We start from the raw sequence: 20758 nt of genomic DNA, 5'->3' as shown, positions 1-20758 counted from the left end.
AATTGCTTCAGCGTACCCCGTCACACAAAGGGGTATAACAATTTGAATAATGGATGGAAAACTTTTGAGTATTGTTAAGTTTTATATCATTAAGTAAGAGAAAAAAATCAGTTTGTCACCAATGTGAATTACAAGAAAATGAGATATCAGTTGAGTGGTCACCATTCTACAGCAAGTAAAGATTTTAGGGCAAGGGGATGTTGTAATTGTCAACTGCGGGTTTGTGAAGGCCGTTCAGCTTGTTTTGTGATTTAGGGACTTTTAGACTAATAAATGCGGGTTGACTTCAGGCACAAAGAAGAGGAATATTAACATGAGACAAGATCAAATGTGCAGGTTTTGCATCAGCTGGGAAGAGTATTCACTAACAGGATGCATTTTGTTTCTCCATCTTGACTGGGCCTGCCAGGTGAGTCATGTCAGAAATTCCATAGACTATATGAGGAAAATGAAGGGTATGGTTCAAGAGATAAGGTGATGATTGATCAGTCTAAAAAATACATCAAGAATTAACTTGAGAGGCTGCCCTCTCCCAGTCGCCGCTTTCAGTCCTTTGATAGAGCTGAGGCTGTCCCCCAGGGAAGAGACCATCCGAGTTAGGGTTCTTTAGGAGGAACTGGATGGTGGATTTGATTTGGTGGACAAAGTGCGGTGGCTCAGCCTTTGGTGAGGTAGACAAATACTAGTAAGGACACAAAAAATAAACACTTAAAATACAGACTTTAGTATACACTTTGAATTGAATCACAACAATTGTTCATAGGATTGTTCACCTTCAAAATGATAGCATCATCTTGTGATAACCAAAAGGCAATTTCCATGTTGGGAGACCACTTGCAAGGGTCAACCTTTACTAGTCCCCGTCGTGAATCATAGATGTTTACCATCTGTCCAACATTAAAAATAGAATTTGGTTGCTTTTGGAAAGAAAGAGAAATTTCATTTTCTTAGTGAAACCATAAAAATGCTAATCATATGAGGATATCTTAAAAGCTTTATTCTTTATGTTGAAGTTGTAAAGTTTATGTTGTAATATAGAACGGTGTCATTGAATACAGCAATGGTTGTATGAGTTTTCAGCTATAGCCTTTTTATTATTTCAGTCATTCACATCTTCTTCATTTGTTTATTTTGTAATTAATGCACCCTTGATTATCCATATATTTACTTTCTGTTTTATTCACTTGACGTCTCAATGTTTACTTTTGTAGGAAGAAGGGCGCGGTAGGGGGCGGTAATGGGGCGATAAGGGGGCAGCAGTCTGAAGTCAGAAGTTTGAACGTTTGTATACAAGACATTAGGGCTGCACGATTAACCGAAATCGAATTGACATCGCGATGTGACGTAGGGCGGTTGTGAAACTGCAAAGCACTGCGTTTGTTTCAAGGTTTTGTAGTGAGTGATGGGAGTTTTGGCCAACCACAATTGTTACTGTTCGAGTTTTAAAAAGCGCCGACCAATCAGAGGCAAGTTTTAATAATAGCACAAGCCAATGAACGCGATTCAAAGTTTGCAAGAACCGCACTATGCAACACCCACCGTGTGAGCTCATTGGGTGTCATGGCGGACTCCGTAAACATGGACCCAAAGTAAAAAAAAACGAGGAGGAAACCAAGCATGCACCGAAGACCTATTTTGGTTTTGAAGAAGCAGACGTGGAACAGAAAAAAAAAGCCCATTGCAGAATTTACTTTCGCATAGTCGTTAGATCCAGAAGAAACACAAGTCATTTTAAAAAGAATAACAGGTAAAAGACAAAGAAGGTGCATCTACAATTGGACTGAGAGGTAATAATACACTAGGGAGCCAAGGGGGCGCTAGCCTGCAAAAGTTTGGGAACCATTGGATTAGCACATGCTGAATGATGTGTACAATACCTCTCCTCCAGTGAAGGAGCGCGCTGACCGCAGGTCCTCTGCTGGTCCTTTATAAGGAAAGGTTGCAGGGAAGACTTTGCCTGTTTTGACATTGACACCTAAAAAACAACAGAAAAGGCAATTAGAGTAGTTTTCTTTTAAAATAGCTTATAACAGGTAGTATGACACACACGTACCAACACCATAAACTGCAGGCTTATGAACAGCATTTAAGTCAACATCATTCATTTCTGCAGGAAAAAATACAAGAAGAATGAAGACAAGAATAGTTACTTTTTTTTTTTTCGCAAAATGTGTAATGGTTCTTGTGACAAGAATTACCTGTGACACAACAGGTTTCCAGATGAATATCATCTTTCAGTCGATGAAAGGCTTCTGTAGAATGTAGAGGGACTTTCAAGTTTAGCATTATTCCTTTTAATTTTTCATGGAAATATTAAGTAAGTGAATTAGACAATACCTAATATGTTAAGGCTGAGTGCATGGGATGTCATCGCATCGTCCTTAAATCCACCAACAAGATGGAGTTCAAGTCTACGAGATCAATCAAAAGGTTAAATTAATGAACTATGACCCAAACTAGATTATTTTTACATACCTGCCCTCATTACAGCAGGAACTCAGGGATGTGATTGATTTGATAAAAAGGGAAATTTCAGCGCAAGTGTCGGAGCCATCACAATGTGCGAGGCAAGCAGCTCCACTTCCTATAAATGAGAAACAAGGTTCAAACTCAAATGTTCTAAAATAAAAACAACACAATTGTAAAAAAAAAATAGAAAATACATTTTACCTGTATGGCGCAGCACAACTAAATGGCAGGTAGTGGCATCGTCAGATCCAATCACTGACACAATATCTCGAATAGTAGATAGAAGACAAAATGGTAAATGTAACCCATAATTTAATTTTTGATGATTTGATCTAAAGTCTAGATTATTTGTCAATTTATGTGCCCATCTTTGTTTATTTTTTATTTAGAGAAGACATTATGACGATATCCAATTTCTTCTGTGTGTGTAAAATTGCAACACTTTACTAAAGTCATTAATAGTGAACTATTTTCTGCCTACTCAATATCAGTGCTAAGGCTAACATTGAGAGCTTTATATAAGTATGTAAGATTTTAGAAAAACACCTCGCAAGCATTAATATTGAAATTTATGAATACAATTTAATATTTCACTACTAGCCCCTTACTATCTGCTGGTGTTGTTGCAGCAAACTCTCTTTGCTGGACGTACAAGAGGCACTTGGGGTCAACATCTGTGAGAGGCTGGGAACGAAAGGCTTTAGCATTTTCCTGTGGAAGAAAATAAAATAGTCTTTATTTTTGTTGATTAAAACGTAATGTAGATTGTTTACAACAAGATCAGATGTGGCAATCCAGTATAAATATGAAATAGACAACTTAAAGCATAAAGGCAAATTAGGATAGGTAATAAGTACAAGGTAGGGGTTATAGACTTGCCTAAATTGTATATGTGCATCAGAAAACACTGCATTAACAGCAACATTGTGAAAAAGAAAGAAAAAAGAAAAAAAATATGAATAGTTAACAATTGTATTGCCCGGGTTGAAGAGTGTTTACTAGAATGTGTGTTGATTTTAATGGGACAGTGTGTAATCTTTGAACATTAGATGTCACTGTATGGTGAAAGCAAGTGCTAAAAACCACAAGGAAGACTACAAAATACAGGGACTCAAAGCGACTAAATTGACCATTATACTACTTTATTGACTAGGCTTTTGGGGGTCTTTGGTTACACTTGGAAGCAAGGTGGCGAAACTCAGGTTGTGAAATAATTGTTGATTTCTAGACCTAAAGTATTTTTAAAAATGCACGTTTATATGATAGTTCACTTATGTTTGCCTATTATCAGTTTCTGAAATAACGTCTGCCCGGACGCCCGGGCCGTGCATCTTTTACGTCGGGTGTACAACTTACAAAACGTTTCTGCTTTGAAATCTTCGTTTGTTTAGGAAATTTCAGAATTTCGGTTTGTTTGGAAATTTGCATACTCTGCAGCCGATAGGAATAACATCGTGGTTCCGGACTTTCCCGAGCGTTATAAAGTAGTGCATTTGCATATCTTTTTCCAAAGTAGACGCACAGAGAACGCAAAAAAAATGGATAAGTGGTTAGGAATTGTGAAGATTTGTCAATTTAATAGCGCTCTTACTCGTATCGCAGTAAGACTTTTTCCATTGTGTGACGTCATTACGCACGCACCATTTATCATTTTGCTAATTGTTGATTGCCATGTTGTATTGAATGGAACCGTGTTCTCTTTTGCTTGCTGTTGAGGAATAAATATGCTTAAAGGCTGAACCACAATGCCCTGCTTATCTTCTAATGTATGAGGAAACTGCACACTCTGACCAGGAATCAACCCAAAACCTCAGCCCCAGAAGAGACATTCAAAAGAAGCGAACAAAATTTATGACGCTACAAAACATAAACGTACGTTAAAAGCATCGTGGAAAGAGGAGTTCACGTGGCTAGAAGCAGACGACGCAACCCAAACATTGCATGAATGAAGATGAGTAAATACAGGTACATACTGATGGCAAATGGAAAACAGCGAAGTCATATACATGCAATGAATGTTATAAGTAGATTTATAATAAACTTGATTTTAAAGTGTTGTTCTGTTATATATACTGATTATCAATCCTTAATACTTTGAAACAATTGTTTTTTTGTTTGTTTTTTGCGATGAGTCGTCTTATTGTGTTTCAAGTTGTGAAAAATGGGGCAGGCAACTTTATGGCTGGGCAGGCAACTTTTCAGAGTTGTCTCCCCTGGTGTCCGGTATCTTTTTGTCATGAGTTTCAGACACTGCTATTATTTGATTTTTTTTTTTTTAATGAGTGAAGCTTTTACCACCAGGAGGTGCAAAATGGCTTTAGGGCAGCAGTCGGCAACCCGCGGCTCCGGAGCCTCATGCGGCTCTTTCATCCTTATAATGCGGCTCTGATTGGCTTGGGAAAATAAATTACAAAAAAAATTTTTTTTGTATTTAATTGAAGTGTGTTTTATTTGTGTTGGTTTTTATATTATTTTAGTTCTAAATTTGAAGATTATTGTGATCTTGAAATATTAAAATATTGATTAAATTATTTGATATTATTTTTTCGTCGCTCAAAATAGACGTCACACTGCGGAAGCTGGTATACCCGCTGAAACGCCGTCTATTTTGAGCGACTTTCAACCCCGGCAAAGCCAATGGAGAAATGTAAGAAAAGAAAAATATCTCAAGAAAATAGAACATTCAATGATGCAAACAAACACCGCTTACGGCTCACAGATGACAGCTTACAGTCCTGCGTAAAGATGAAAGTGACTTCGTACAGCCCCGATTTGCAGAAGCTGTGCGCAGAGGTTCAGGAGCAGAAGTCCCATTAACCAGGTAAAATAAATATTTATGCAGATATTTTGTTTGCTGCATGCACAATTTAAATTCAGCTTTTTAATTTATTCGAAAGAGACATTCAGACATTATTATTTTTTCAAGAATTCAAAATGTGTTCATTACATCGGTAAAATTTAATTTTCTCCGTAGCACTTCATAAGACATAACCACACTATAGTTGTTTATACAAAGTGTAAAGGTAAGAAAAAGCAATATATACAGTGTTATCTTCATTTTAGATAAGATAAATGGATATAAGGATGACGCCTCATGGCATTTTTCTGCTTTCGTTTGCTACATGGACAATTTAAATTCAGCTTTTTAATTTATTTGAAAGAGACATTCATTGTTATTATTTTTCAAGAATTCAAAATGTGTTCATTAAATGAATAAAATGTAACTTTCTCTGTAGCACGTGGATTTCATAAGAAACATGCTGCGGTAAAGTAGTAGAAGTTTTTTTTTTTTTCATTTTAGATGTGCGGCTCCCAGTGTTTTCTTTTCCGTGGAAACCGGGTTCAAATGGCTCTTTCGGTGTCAAAGGTTGCCGACCGCTGCTTTAGGGGAAAAACTGTCTCTGATCGGTTAGTCTAAGGCAGTGATTTTCAACCACCGTGCCGCGACACACTATTTGTGCCGTGAGAGATCGTCAGGTGTGCTGTGAGAAATTATTCAAATTTCAAATTTTATAAAACATTAATGAATCATTTTCTGCAAACATTGTGTCATTGTCAAGTGTCGGTGCTGTAAAACTGGTGGTCTTAAAAATTATATTGTAATCAAACAGACTGTTCAGTGTCATTTTATAACATTTTTGATTAGTGGTGTGCAGCAAAATATTTCCAATGTAAAAAAACATGCCCCGGCTCAAAAAAGGTTTAAAAACGCTGGTCTAAGGCAGTGTTTTTCAACCCTTTTTGAACCAAGGTACACTTTTATTTATAAAAAAGTTCCGAGGCACACCGTCCGTCGAAAATGTTTGAAAATGAAGTTATGTCAAATATGTCACTGTGCCACCTCATTAGCAGATAATTAGTATATAAAAAGGAAAACATAATACTTAAAATAAAAAAGAATGATTTGCTTTATTTGATTCATTTTACAGTGCAATCTTAAACCGATTTGTTCAACAAATTAAGTTATTAAATGCACTGTGCTACCTCATGAGCAGCTAATTAGTATATGAAAATCTACTGCCACCTACTGATATGGATGACTATTATAGTTCCTCGTCTGAAAAAAGCAAAAATACTGAATAATGGCCTGATTTTTTTGAAAGGTAAAATTGGGCAAATTCCAGCTGCACACTAGACAGGGTCTCACGGCACACTAGTTGAAAAACACTAGTCTAAGGGACCTGTAGCAAAGCAGCCGGTCAAAGAGGCAGTGATTTGTAAAAGTTAAAGTATATTAGTCCTCGTTTGAGCAGGGCGTAAATAAAGAGACATAAATTACAATTGTCATCCCAATCACTTGAGAGTACACTTGAGGCTGATGGAATTTACACGTAAACATAATTATGATACGTCCTAAACAGTGAAATTTAAAAACGAGGTCAAATAAGTTGAATAAGTTTATGCATCAGTTTAAACAAGAAACATGATTCCTAACTTGTTTTAGCCAAACCTACCTTTAATTGGGGATATGTATCAAAGAGCTCTGCAGTCGAAGTTATACGCTCCACTGGTTTATTTTGAATGAGCAAAGGCATGTCCCAAAGTCATTAACAAACTAATAATTAGAGACAAACTTAGTAACGACTACATTGCTCATTCCATGTAGAAAACGACAACTTCCCTTTTTTTCATGAAAATTATTTTCTTTTACGCTGGAATGTAAGGTTTCATAACAACAGTGACACCCCATGGTACGGAAGCCAAAAGGCCTCCCTTCCAGTTGAAGTAAACATTGAGTAGCATTCTTGACTACAGGTATTTATTCGTAGCCATTAGTCAATTTGTCGAAATACGCTCCCCGACTACTTGGAGTTGCGCATCTGGAGAGGGCGGGGAAAATAAACAGCCTACACATGAAGTTGTGTTCGTCCTGTGTTAGGTGACGCGTCAGTTCTTGGGACATTTTCAAATCGTACCTTTTGTCATAGAGTGTAAAGTGCAAAGATAAGTTCGTGCGTTTACAGGTGAATAAAAGCGTACCTGTGGCTAAATTACGGCGTAAAGAAGCCTTTTTGACGACAAGACGCTCCACGTTTTGTTTTGGGAATATGAGGCGGGGTTCATCCTATGGCCACAGAGACAGGGATAGCTGGCGATATAGGTAAGTTGATCGTGATTCTTTATGGCTAAAATAATGTAATTATTATTCAATTATCAAATTCAAATAGCTGAAAGTTGAAACCTTAAAGGTACTTATTGTATTTTAGCGCCTCCCAGTGGTAACAACTTCATTAAGAAAAACAACAACCTTGTTTTGAATAATAAGCAAAACTACATGAGCCTATTATCCATCAATTTTCTGCACTGCATATTCTCAATAGGGTCGCGGGTGGTGGTGGAGCCTATCCCAGGCAATTTTGGGTAGTTGGCAGGGGTCACCCTGAATTGGTTGCCAAGCCAGTCACAGGGCACACAGAGACAGTTAACTCACTCTCACCTAGGGACAATTTTTTATTGGCCAATTAACCTGCTAAGCATGTTTTTCGAGTGTGGGACAAAACCTGAGTGCTTGGAGGAAACTCATACAGTCACGGGGAGAACATGCAAACTCCGCATGGGGAGACTGCGGTAGCTGGAATGGAACTCTGGACCTCTGCACCATGGCTGCGCAGTAACCACCCGGCCGACGTGCTGCATGAGCAATCATATAACACTGAATTTTTAAAATGCCCTTAAAAAGGGAAGTTTCTCACTACATGAGGTCCACACGGAAAGAGCTGACATGACTGTCTGCCATATTGCTACTAAGGGTAAACTCAAAAACCTTTTGACTAAATAGAAGAAAAAGAGAAGAAAAAGGTCGCAACTTGATCACTTTCTTGAAACAAAACAAGTTACTAGATATATTTCCCTTGCACTACCTCATAAGCAGATTATTGTATAAAGATAAAATATAATCTGCCACCTACTGATATGAATGATTGATAGAGTAATTGCTGATCATTGGAAGAAAGCAAATGTATTGCACAATGGAGTGGGTTTTATTTTTTTCATTTTTTTTTGCAAAGAAAATTGGTCAATTTACTGGGACACACTAGACAACCTCTCACGGCACATTAATATACCCAAGCACATCTGTTTATAAACACTGGACTGCATAACCTTTATTATATATTGTATCTTTAAAAACTACCACATTTTCTCAGTTGTATACCTAGTAGAATGCATAATCATCGTCTTCACTTTTGTCTTAACGCTACTTTGTAGAGTTTAATGCAGATTTTGACAATCTGCTGGAACTGATTTTTTGGGGCACTTGTATGTGTAAACTTGTAGGCCTCGTTCTGGGCCAATGGGCAGTCGGAATAATGGGCCCGCACACATGAGGACTGGAAATCTAGGTGACCGTCTGCGCCAGCAGAGGTGGAACCTTGATGAGCTGCCAAAATTTGAAAAGAACTTTTACATTGAGCACCCAGAAGTTCAACAAATGAATCAGGTCCACACATTTTATTTGATCGAATTGAATTTAAAATTATGTTTTTGTAGGGTTAGAATACTTTGTTTGCTTCGGTGAATAGAAATGTCATGTTTACCTTCTTTACGTTCTGTCACTAGGATGAAGTTGAGGAGTTTCGTAGAAGCAAAGAGATCACAGTCAAAGGACCGGACTGTCCTAAGCCTGTAATAACTTTTCAACAGGCACAGTTTCCACGTGAGTGTACCAGCCATACATCGTGCATTATATATATAAATTCCCGGTAGTCTAGTAATATTGTTTCCCTTTTGAATTAGAATATGTAATGGATGTGCTCATGCAGCAGAACTTCACGGAGCCCACACCTATTCAGGCTCAGGGCTTCCCTCTTGCTCTGAGCGGCAAGGACATGGTGGGAATTGCACAGACGGGTTCCGGAAAGACTTTAGCCGTAAGGATATAAACAAGCACAAACTCGATGACGAATAAAAAAAAAATGATAAACTTGTTTATTTACTACTTGATCCTTATTAATGATACCCATAAAAACATTGGAAGACTTAAATATGGATATTTTAACATGTTTTTTACCTTAGATTCAACTCCAATATGCAAACATTTGTACATTAAATAAATGCAAATAGAGATTCATTTCATGTAGTTCCTAACACTGCGCTTTCCCCTTTTTATATTCGTAGTATCTTCTTCCATCAATCGTGCACATTAATCATCAGCCCTATCTGGAGAGTGGAGATGGACCTATTGTAAGTTTAAACCAAAAGGTTGTTTTTAATTTTGTCTGTTGGTTTTCCCTTTGCATTTTCTACTGCTTACCCATATCGGAGTTCCGGTTTATCTGAGGTGTGGCGTAAAATGGAGACTCAACACTCCTTTCTCCATTATTATTGTGGTTTGGCATTTCACTAGAAGCTGTCTCTGATGCCACCACCCATTTAATTTGCCGATTAAAATAATTTGAGTTGTAACTGTAACCCAGAGGCTCACGAACCATATGTTTCTTTTCAAGAGTCCACAAGTCTCAATAATAAAATTCAGATTCAGATTCAGATGTTGATTCAGGTATCGGATAGTACGAAGGTCAAAATGAGCCTTAATAATCATAAGTAACTCTGGGAGTGAGACAAGCTTAAAGTGGTATATTTGTTGATTTGGGACCTGGCCCTGGCATTAATATTATTATTTCAAATCATCTAACATCACACAGAGAAATAAATCATGCTGAAAAATTAGCTTTTGTCTGGAGAGTGGGTTTGGCGGTTTAGCAGAATTTTCTCCTAAAATAAATGGAATGGCTCTCTAATAAAAATAAAAATATTTTGCTATCATGGCTCTTTGGGTCAAAAAGGTTACCGACCCCTGCTGTAAACAATACGCAGAAGTATTTTACAAGCAGGTCTTCCTCTCTAATTTGGGTAAAAAACTTGCATCCTTATAAATAATACATAGAATACTTTTAATAAAGAAAAGTTTCAATTTGGCAAAGTCTTTGCATCAAATTGAACTTTTTTTGTTTTGTTTTGTTTTGTTTTTCACAATGACAGTGAACCTCTGGGATATGACATTAATACCTTCTGAGGTGGGGATTGCTAACTGAAAGTGTCGTACAGCAGGGAGAGAAACCTATGGCAAACCTCCAAACCTTAAAATATCAAAGTAGTACGTAGTAAATACTACTTATTTGGAATATACTGTAACTGCAAAGGATTAAATGAAGTAAATCAATAAAAATGTAAAAGGAAAATAAATGTTATTTACCCTTGGTCTGACATAACTTAACTTGGTGAAGTAGCGGATGGATGCAGGAGGTGACACAGACTACAATTGATTAAAATTATACTGTTTTTAAGGCTTCAAGTTGAGAGGATTGAGTTATTGACGCACTGGTAGAGAAGCAGAGAGGCTGTTTAGCTAATCAATGCAAAACAGAATGCACAAGGTGAAATCATGAAAAGTGAACTGTGAAATAGTGAGCACTGTATTTCCTTTTCCATATTGTTTGACTTTAGGGGGTCCAAATTCAATTTTCTTATTGTTTCTTTTTTGTTAGGCAGTATCTAACCAAGTCTCTCCTCCAATAGTGTTTGGTCCTTGCCCCGACCAGAGAGCTGGCCCAGCAGGTTCAGCAAGTGGCTTCTGAATATGGCAACTCTTCCAGAATAAAAAGCACCTGTGTATATGGTGGAGCACCCAGAGGGCCACAGATACGAGAGCTTGAGAGGGGTGAGTATGCCATGTGATGACATGGCTGCATCATGTCAAAAGTTGTGCTGAAAATCTTTTGTAACTGCCAATGTACTCGAGGACAGCACTACTGTATTCAATTCTATGTGGAGACTTTCCTTTTTTATTCTTCTTTAGGTGTTGAGATCTGCATTGCAACACCTGGACGCCTGATTGACTTCTTAGAGTCAGAGAAGACTAACCTGCGTCGTTGCACATACCTCGTGCTGGACGAAGCTGACCGCATGCTGGACATGGGATTCGAACCACAGATTCGCAAGATAGTTGAACAAATTAGGGTAGGAGAAGAACTCTGTAATGCAAGGGTCACCCACTTTTTTAGAGCTGAGAACTACTCATTTGTTACTGATAAATGTTAAGGGCTCCGGTTGTATAACTATTTGCAAAACGTTTATTATATTTTCACTATGTTGTCACTCTGTCATTATTATATAACAGGGGTTCAGAACACATCAGCTATTAATTATCGGTTTCTATCCCCGACTATACAGCAATTTAACTTTGCAATCCTCACCTTAGAGCAGATTAATTTCATAATCCCGGGGGTCTACTGTATTAGGAGTGAAGATAAAATATGCTCATTCAACCATAAAAATATGTTTGTCAAAATGAGAGGCGATTACTTACAATTACGCAGTATATAAGTATATAATTGATATGGTAGTTGTAAAAAATAGTATTTATAGTTATAATAAACCAATAAGATACTGTATGTAAAAGCACTGACCATCTTAATTTTTTATGCCAGTAAGAAATCCAAACTACCAATATAAAAACACCTTAGAATCTTTTCCATGTTTTACATTTTAAAATTTCCCAGAAAATCACAACGACCTATCACTGGTGAGCAATGTTCCCTCTAATTTTTCACGGGTCTGAGCGTTCACACAAAGTCGGTGAGCAACGCTTGAAACAACAGTGAGCAACGGCAATCCCAAGTGTGGCAACTGAGTCATTATCAAACATGTCCAAAACTTGACATCAAGTTACATTTTGCTGAGTTTCCGGCAATGCAAAAAAAAATTCACTTTTGAATGAATTGACTAATGTAATGTGCAAAGGTTGTACGGCCTACAAAAGTCATATGTTTTTACAATTCTTTCACAAGATTTTCATTTATTTTTTTTCCTGGTATCTTTTGTCGCTTACTACTAACATTTTGGGGGGCTTATTTAGTTGGTTGCACGATACAGAACTGTATTTAATCACATTTTTTTAGTGGAAGTACAACGTTGGCAACAAGATTGACTTGGTATAATTGGAAATTATTTGAATGCAACACAAACTTTTTCTTCTTTTTCCCTGTTTCCATTTTTTTAATCCCTTTTAAAAAATCTCATTGTGTTTATTTTTTCCTAGCTGTTACTTTTTTCTTTTTGTTTTCTATTTACTTTTTTCCTTTGTTTCTTTCTATTCTTTTTTTCTGTTTTTTTCTGAATTTTTCCTTCTTTTTTTCTTCCTTTTGTTTTTTTTCTCAGCTTTACACTACTTTTTCATTTTGGTATTTTTTTCTTTTTTGTTCTATTCCCGCCTCCTTTAAGTCATTTTGTGCATAATTTTACATAATATTTGGTCATATAGGGATGAAAGAAGCAAAAATAACCTGAAGAGCCGTTTAGGACCCGAAAGAGCCGGTTCCTTTTAGTGAGCCAAGCCGAAGAAGCCGGTTCGCAAAAAACTTAAAAAACTCACACACGCAGTTTAGAGGGAACATAGCGCTGGATAGATTTTCTTGTGCGCTGTGAATGTGCAGGGAGTGCGCGATTGCGCACGCGCGCAGCTTAGGTGAGGTATTTTCAGGACTGATCAGCTGTCTACTCAGTTGTTCTTTGAGGGAAACTTTTAGCCTGCATGCACCACGTTTGTGACTCCCTGCTGAAAGGCTTAATTTGATCTCATTCTTTTTTTCACCCAAGCCGGACAGACAAACCCTGATGTGGAGTGCAACTTGGCCCAGAGATGTCCGTCAACTCGCGGAAGATTTTTTGAAGGACTACATCCAGATTAATGTTGGAGCCCTGGAGCTTAGCGCCAACCACAACATTTTGCAAATTGTCGATGTGTGCACAGACAATGAAAAAGACCACAAGTAAGGAAGTGACAAAAATATGTACAGTAGATATGCTATTACTGTATGTTGGGCTTTACACACAAGTTTTAGTGTGATCCTCCTAATACCTTTTGAATCATAGTAAGATCCTTTTTATCCATACTTGAAGTGAGAACAAGTAGCAGAATAAGCAGTGATTCTGAATACGCAATATGAAAGCCCCAAAAGTGTTTCCAAGAAAATGTCCAATGAAATGGGAGGTATCATGATGTGACCTCTTTCCCTAGACTTTTGCAACTCATGGAAGAAATTATGGCACATAAGGAGAACAAAACCATCATATTTGTGGAGACCAAGAAACGCTGTGACGAGCTGACAAGAAGAATGCGAAGGGATGGGTGAGTAAGCAATGTGTCTGCTAGTTTGATCACTTGTTTCTGGTAAGATTTTTTGGGCTCTAGGCTACAATTGCCTTTTTTCCCCACTAGGTGGCCAGCCATGTGTATTCACGGAGACAAGAGCCAGCCAGAAAGAGACTGGGTGCTCACGGGTTTGTGTTAAAGATTTGTTTAGTTGTTGAATGGGAGCTGTCTGAGATTATTTCTCATTTCCAACAGAATTTCGGAGTGGAAAAGCCCCAATTCTGATTGCCACAGATGTTGCTTCACGTGGTCTGGGTATGTCTCCTCAAATTTAACAAAATATCAGTCACCCTGTTGTTTTGTAATTTAATTGAGACAATGCTTTTCAAGGTTGTCAAAAAAAATAACTCATATATTCCTTAATCTTTGGTGTTCTCTTTTTAAAATATGTTGCAAAGAAACATTTTGTACCATTTATTTTTGAATACAGTATTTACATAAATGGTAAATGGTCTGCATTTATCTAGCGCTTTACAAGTCACTGAAGACCTCCCAAAGCACTTTACAGCGTGCTTCATACTTGACCATAGGGTTTCAGTGTCTTGACAATAACTCAGAGGAGCGGAAAATGTTATCAAAAGTCAAATTCCTGAGGCAAAAAATGTGACCCTACCTCAGATCTAAAATAACATCTCCTGGGATTTTATGAAATAGGCATCATGTGATTGAATCCCAACTTTAACACATGGATATTTTCTTTTTAAATGAGTTACTGTTCTGACATGCCCGTCCCACCCTTCATCCCCACTCCACTTTCTGACTGTCTATGTTAGCGGTCTCCAACATGGTGCCTGTTGGCACCAGGGTGCCCCCTAAAGGCGGCTGAGGTGCCCTGGACCTGTTCTATCAAAATGTGTTTTTTTTTGTGGTTGGCTGAGTCTGTTTAACCCTATTTTCAATAATTAACTTGATAATAATATAGTAACAACATAGTTATAACATGACAAGTTGTGATTTTAAAAGTGCATATCAAAACTGGGTTCTTTTTGCGTTTATTAGTGACAAAAAGTAGCCCTTCAAAAATGTTGGAGACCCCTGGTCTATGTAAATAAAGAGTGGATGTTGCATTGTTTGACAGTAACATTGTTTTTGTTCTCTATTACAATGAATTGATTTGGCTACTTTGATAAATGAATGCTTCCTATTTTAAGAATGGGTTATTAATCGAATATCTGTATATGAATGCTTTATTTATGTTTATTGTACAATATTGGGACTTTGGTCTGCTGATCTGTTACTTGGTGCTATAGCTAGAAGCATCCCTCAAGCGAGGATCTTTGACATGCTGCCTTAACTGCAATAGACATTGAGTGAGAAATACCTATCAGTCACTCATACTTGCTATATTTGTGGGGTATATAAAAAAGTTATTAGCAATAGGGTCTCTGATTGGTTAAAATTTGCATTACTTTATTTTCCTTATAGTCCCATCAATTTTATTGAGGATTTAGTAGCGTGCAGCAGCTATAACAGTCTGCCCTGCTGCTGTTGCTGCACGCTCAGTCCTTGTAAAAATAGGTGTTTATTTTTTTTCAAGGGGTTTAACAATATATAATATAGAATACTGTGCGTGAATCCAACGAGCCTGTCATCGGAGTTGCCCAAGGTTTCTGTTTGTCTGCTCTGATGCCTGCCCCCCACCCCCAAAAAAGCAGACAGGCAGCGAGTGTGCTAGATTGGCTTGTCTGGATCCAGTCCTGGCCAGGGCCTGAGGAGGGTTTTGCAATATGCAAGAGCAAGAGAACCTTAGTCCGCGGCTTAAGGTTTCGCAGTTCTGCTCCAGTCTGATGTTGCTGGTGTGTGCAGAAGGTGAGGGAAGAGTCAGGCGGTCTCCCTCACCCTCAGCCCCAGGCCCTCCCTCTGAACCAGGACTGATCAACACACAAAGGGGGTAAGTACCACACTGCCCCTTTTTTTAACCCTCCATGATCATCGCACAGCGACCCCTTCCGAAATATTTCAATGAAAAAATTAACCTAGTTCCGTCTGTTGTAGTTTGTTAATTAATGTATTTTCTCTACCATAAGGCGCACTGAACTAAAAGGTATGTGGCATTGCTGAATTTAACGCACACTTAAGGCGCACCTGATAATAGGATGAGTGTTTTATATAAAATCTGTGGAGCAGCCACTCTTCATTTTTAAACGTTTTCATGGTATCTGCTTTTACATCAACTTTACAACAAAAACACTCAAGTGTGCCTATTTAAAAATGGAACAAAACTGATTTTGGGACCTGGTACAGTTGTAAAACTGGGACAGTTGTAACAGTCAAAGTTTGACAAATTGGAAGACAGTTAATTGATGCCACTGATAAAGAATACTCACCCTGGTGGTTTTATAAAGTAATAAGGGAAACCCTATAACCACTTAAAAATGATTATATATTTGTTAATTTATTGTATTTTATTTTTCTATGTAAACACACTGCATTCTGAGTAATAAAGTAAATTTAGCAGGATGGCCAACAGTATATGGTATGCTACATCCATGATAGACTTACTGAGGGGATATTGTCTTCAAGTAGGCACAAGTCAAGTTGGCTTTTCTGTCTCATTAGCAATTAAGAGGTAAGTTCACTAGAATTTAAATAAATCTGAAAAAATATCCATAAATAAGAAAAGACCAGTTTTCTACTTATTCTGATTGAACCTATTTTAAAAACTATATACCTTTCCAATCTCTAAAAAATACAATTTTTATTTCAAAAGATGTGGACGACATCAAGTTCGTCATCAACTTTGACTACCCCAATTCCTCTGAAGATTACGTCCACCGTATTGGACGTACGGCACGTAGCACCAACAAGGGCACCGCCTACACATTCTTCACACCTTCCAACGCACGACAGGCTCGCGACTTAGTCCGGGTTCTGGAGGAGGCGAATCAGGCCGTCGATCCGAAACTTCTTCAGTTGGTGGATGCGGGCCACGGAAGAGGAAGTGGTAAATATCATCAGAAAGTTCGTTTCTATACACTTGATTTCCATTCCTATTTTCTGTTTAGGGCCAGGTGGTAGAATGCGTTACCGAAGGGGCAACTCCAACAACCCTAATATGATGTACCAGGATGAGTGCGAACGCCGCATGCGCCCCGGCAGTAGAGATCGGAGCAGAGGCAGCCACAATTTGGATCAATACCTGGGTTACAGAGGCAGCCACAACTCCAACCATAGTGGTGGATGGACGGAGTACTCGAGTCATCTTCAGGGTCAGTTTGCCCAAACGTCTGCCACCGGTTGGGCCAAAGCCGCTCATGTCTCAGCAACGTCCGCCACAACCCTCTAACCGAGTTTAATCTGGTTTTAGGGAAAACCTAAAAAAATATGCTTCCACCATTCCATGCAGTATCTATGATTTATGTAAAAACATGTTTCTGAAAGTACTTTTTATTATCTTTTTATGTCCAGTCTTAAAGTGGAAGTCAACACTCATGAGCTCTCACAATTGCGGCTTCTGAATATGCTTCTTACCTCATTTAAGAATATATTATTGTTTTCAGTCAAGTGGGGACCCATTTAACATATTAGGAAATTAATCTGGGTCGAGTTTCACTTTACTCCTACCTTTTATGGCTACCCAGTCTTATCAGTCTGCTAAAACAGCAAGGATGAGAAGACATGTTTCAGCAATGATAGTTTTGTACTGGTCTTACAATAGGGATTAAGTGCGATATTAAGCTTTGATGGAGGGGTTTTCCGCTGCTGAATGTCAGTTTAGTTCAAATGTCAAAGGAAACTTACATTCAAACCTCAGATCATATCTACCATAAAAGTAACTTCTAAAGAAGTCATATTTACAAGTACCCAGTGTTGTATTGGTGGATTTTTTTAAAGTTTATGTTCAGTTAAGTACCTCCGTCCGCCCTCCCAAAAAGATTAGGTTGGTAGTCATCCTCAACCACAATTTAAGCCAAAAAATGTTTTGAACATTACATTAATGTGTCTCGCGTCAAAAAGAGTAAGAGAGCACACCAACAATTTAAACCAATACATGTGCAATGTTTTATTTTTATATGTATATAATTGTGTGTGTAGGAGTATTGTTTAAAGGGACTTTTGTATAGTATTTGGGTTTTGTTAATCACAGCAGTGAATCAGAACAATTTTCTTTCATAATTTGTGTAGCTATGGAAGTTATTTCTGAATAGGAACACATGTACTTACTGCTTTCTATCAGTGTATTGTATTATTCTTTAGCAGATTCATCATTTTGATATGAATTTATAAAAGCTCTGGACACAATGTTGTGTTTCCACTCCTTAGGACTAGCGGGAATTCTCCTCTTGTTGGGCCTCACAATAGTAGGACTGTTTGGGTTTAAGACAATGACCAGGTGAGGTCAGTATATCTGCCTGTGAAATGCTTGGATGCCAAATTTTCTGTCAAACTGTTAAATATGTGTGTTTCTGTGCAATGTTTGAGGAATGAAATTGAGCAATCGTACAAGAGAACACATCAAACCTGTTTTCATAATGCAGTCACATAGAAACTCAAGAAAGACTTTGTATATGATCATATTAAAAGAATCACGTCAACAAACAACCAGTCTCATTCTTATCATTCCTTATTTATAGACTGTAGCTGTGTTACATTAGCCTTTACTGCAATTTATCAATTCAGGGTATGATTTTGACAGGTCCATAAAAATTACTGTACCGGTACATAAAAACTGACTTCAGTCTCAGACACATGTAGGATTTTAATATGATGTCAAATAGAGGCACCATTTTAGGACTATTTGGGTCAGAAAAAAACTAATGGAGGTGGCAAAATGAACTAAGTCATCATCTTTTTGAAGTAATTAAGTGACGAGCAAAATAAAAAGCAGATGGAAGTTAATTGTTGTGCTTATTGTTTGTGTATGAAGTTTCATAATTTCTTAGGACTGCAAGGTGATTTTTCCAATACAAGATTAAAGGTTGATTCTGATTCAAATGTATTTTTTGTCATAGATTACAACGTCGTGTACATTATTCACAACGAGAATAAATGTGGCATATATTACATACAATTACGTCACTTATTCTATGGATATTTAAGATCTCACCAAAAGAATATTAAAATCACCTCCTGTCATGTTGCCCCCATGTCACGACGAGAACGGAATCAGGACCCAATTGTGTAACGTTAACCACAAGTTTTATTGATAGAAAGAGGAAAGGCAGCGCCCGCGATCCGGTGCTCGCTGGACGCGGGAAGCAAGCTGCTCACAAAAATCAAATCTTGATCCGAATACGGAAGGGGATGTTCCGTAGCGGGAGATGGCGGTGTCAGGGATGGAAAAAAACAGGTCGATAGCCGGTACAGGAGAGCAAACATGTGGTTGGGATCAAAAACCGGTCGTAGCCGGAAACAGATGGGGAAAACAGGAATGGACAGGTGGAAAAACGGGTGCAAAAACGGTACAGGCGGGAGTCAGGGTCAAAATACTTTCTTTGTAACAATATAGGTTCGCTGACGGACTGACAACCAGAGAGTGACAGGAGTAGGCTTAAAAAGGGACAAGGATCCAATGAGGTAGCCTGCAGCGGCTGGCGCCGGATCAGCGGGCACAGGTGATGCTAGTCAGTAATCATGACACCCCATGCTAGTGTAACCACTAACTATTTGTTCTTAGGTCAAATTATACAGAGGTTCTGTCAAGAAAAAAATCGACCTCTTTCAAAGTTAAACAACGAAATCTTGACCCGAAACTAATACTTTATTCTCCGACTGCTTTTTAAAAAAAAAAAAAAAAATGAAACACTGTCTATGTGTGAATAAACTGCTACAACAATCGAATTAAATGTCCGTTTTAGTAAAAGATTGCAACTTCCAGTTTTAAACATGCAAATATCCTACATAACAAAATTGAGTTGTTTTTTTGAATCTCATTGTTAATGGTAAAATTATCTATTAAAAAAAATGTCTAAAATGTAACCCGACTTTTCAAAATGTCATTAAAGTTTTTTTTTCTTTTTGGTCTGTTCTGTTAATGTGATAAACAATCCCAATATGTGCTGTGGGCCATTGTGGGAGGAAGCAAAAGTTTATAAATATTTCTAGAGACCAGGTGCAATATTACCATATTTCTTACCAGAAATGTTTAATATAAGGCTTCTGTGATCCCATCAGAACCAGGCTCTTTAATGCTTGACAAGCGGCTAACTGCTTTATCAAGTCCTGTTATTGTAATTTGGTCATCATTTTTTTTAATATAATTATTAATAATAGAGATGTGTGAATCTATTTTAGGAGCATATCCCAGCACGCCTCCGATAACTTTGACTTGTAAAAATTGCTATAAAATAAAATCTCAGAGGGAGATTGGGCTTTCATCTAAAATTTTAATATTATCAGTAATTAGGGATTTGACACAATTTCTTTTCTGTCTTTTCAAGGCCACAAAAATAGGCTGCATTTTCCCCCCTTTCTCGGTCAATCAATTTATCTTTTCATCTAAAACACTCCTTTTGCTTTTTTTGCAAAGATGTCAACCAGTTCCAGTTGGAGGTCCAAGATTTGTTTTCTCCATTAACCTCTGTTGGGTGGGGTGAATTGCAATACATATTTAGATGCTTGTTAAGCGATAACTCGTTTCACTCCAGAACCTTCTTAGGATTTGTAAGATCACTCTTATCATCTCCACTTTTCCTAACACCTTTTCCAGAGATTATATTACATTTGGACTTATACTAAAGAACAATAGAAAGGCAATAAATCTCATTTTTATGTATACCAAAACGTTTTATCAACAAAAAATATACTGTACTGTATATCAAAAGTGTGAAACCACTTTTCAAAATTTTGTTAACGAATTTGTCTTTAGCTCCAGACTTCCTGTGCGGAGTTTGTATGTTCTCCCCGTGCTTGCGTGGGTTTCTTCCGGGCACTCCAGTTTCCTCCCACGTTCCAAAAACATGCATTTCAGGTGAATTGGCCGTTCCAAATTGTCCCTAGGTGTGAATGAGCGAATGAGTTGTCTGTCCCTGTGTGCCCTGCAATTGGCTGGCAACCAGTTCATGGTGTCCCCCTGCCCACTGCCCGGAGATATATTAATTTTGACTGTTTGTTTCCATGCCAATATTGTCTGTGACGATGTATTATCCAATTAAAAAAATATATATATATAAATAAAACTTACTAACAAGCTGATAT

At 37.7% G+C, this 20758-nt stretch overlaps 2 protein-coding genes across 3 annotated transcripts; one reads left to right on the top strand and one right to left on the bottom strand.

The window, feature by feature from the left end:
* Nucleotides 1-62: 62 nt before the first annotated feature.
* On the bottom strand, nucleotides 63-7323 carry ntan1 (N-terminal asparagine amidase). The gene is made up of 10 exons (XM_088342369.1): nucleotides 6924-7323; nucleotides 3078-3180; nucleotides 2671-2736; nucleotides 2476-2584; nucleotides 2338-2411; nucleotides 2199-2252; nucleotides 2054-2107; nucleotides 1878-1975; nucleotides 774-887; nucleotides 63-682 (listed from the first exon to the last, which is right to left on the bottom strand). Exons 1-10 carry the CDS (start codon nucleotides 7002-7004, stop codon nucleotides 503-505), a joined length of 933 nt encoding a protein of 310 aa, XP_088198495.1. The 5' UTR covers nucleotides 7005-7323; the 3' UTR covers nucleotides 63-502.
* LOC148361621 (putative ATP-dependent RNA helicase DDX17) lies at nucleotides 7191-18163 on the top strand. Of its 2 annotated transcripts, XM_088342368.1 has the most exons (14): nucleotides 7191-7570; nucleotides 8746-8908; nucleotides 9028-9124; nucleotides 9205-9338; nucleotides 9586-9651; nucleotides 10987-11128; nucleotides 11267-11427; nucleotides 13066-13238; nucleotides 13487-13597; nucleotides 13688-13749; nucleotides 13817-13876; nucleotides 16332-16565; nucleotides 16627-16830; nucleotides 17885-18163. In XM_088342368.1, exons 1-14 carry the CDS (start codon nucleotides 7518-7520, stop codon nucleotides 17956-17958), a joined length of 1734 nt encoding a protein of 577 aa, XP_088198494.1. In that variant the 5' UTR covers nucleotides 7191-7517; the 3' UTR covers nucleotides 17959-18163. The 2 variants fall into 2 exon arrangements, with proteins under 2 accessions (XP_088198494.1, XP_088198493.1); XM_088342367.1 differs by having other exon boundaries at nucleotides 7192-7570; nucleotides 16627-18163.
* The last annotated feature ends 2595 nt before the right edge of the window (nucleotides 18164-20758 follow it).

This window comes from Urocampus carinirostris, chromosome 8, assembly GCF_059441175.1.
Source record: "Urocampus carinirostris isolate Australia breed hairy pipefish chromosome 8, RoL_Ucar_1.0, whole genome shotgun sequence".
Classification (NCBI taxonomy): Eukaryota; Metazoa; Chordata; class Actinopteri; order Syngnathiformes; family Syngnathidae; genus Urocampus; species Urocampus carinirostris.
This window is presented reverse-complemented; position numbering and strand designations above follow the sequence as displayed.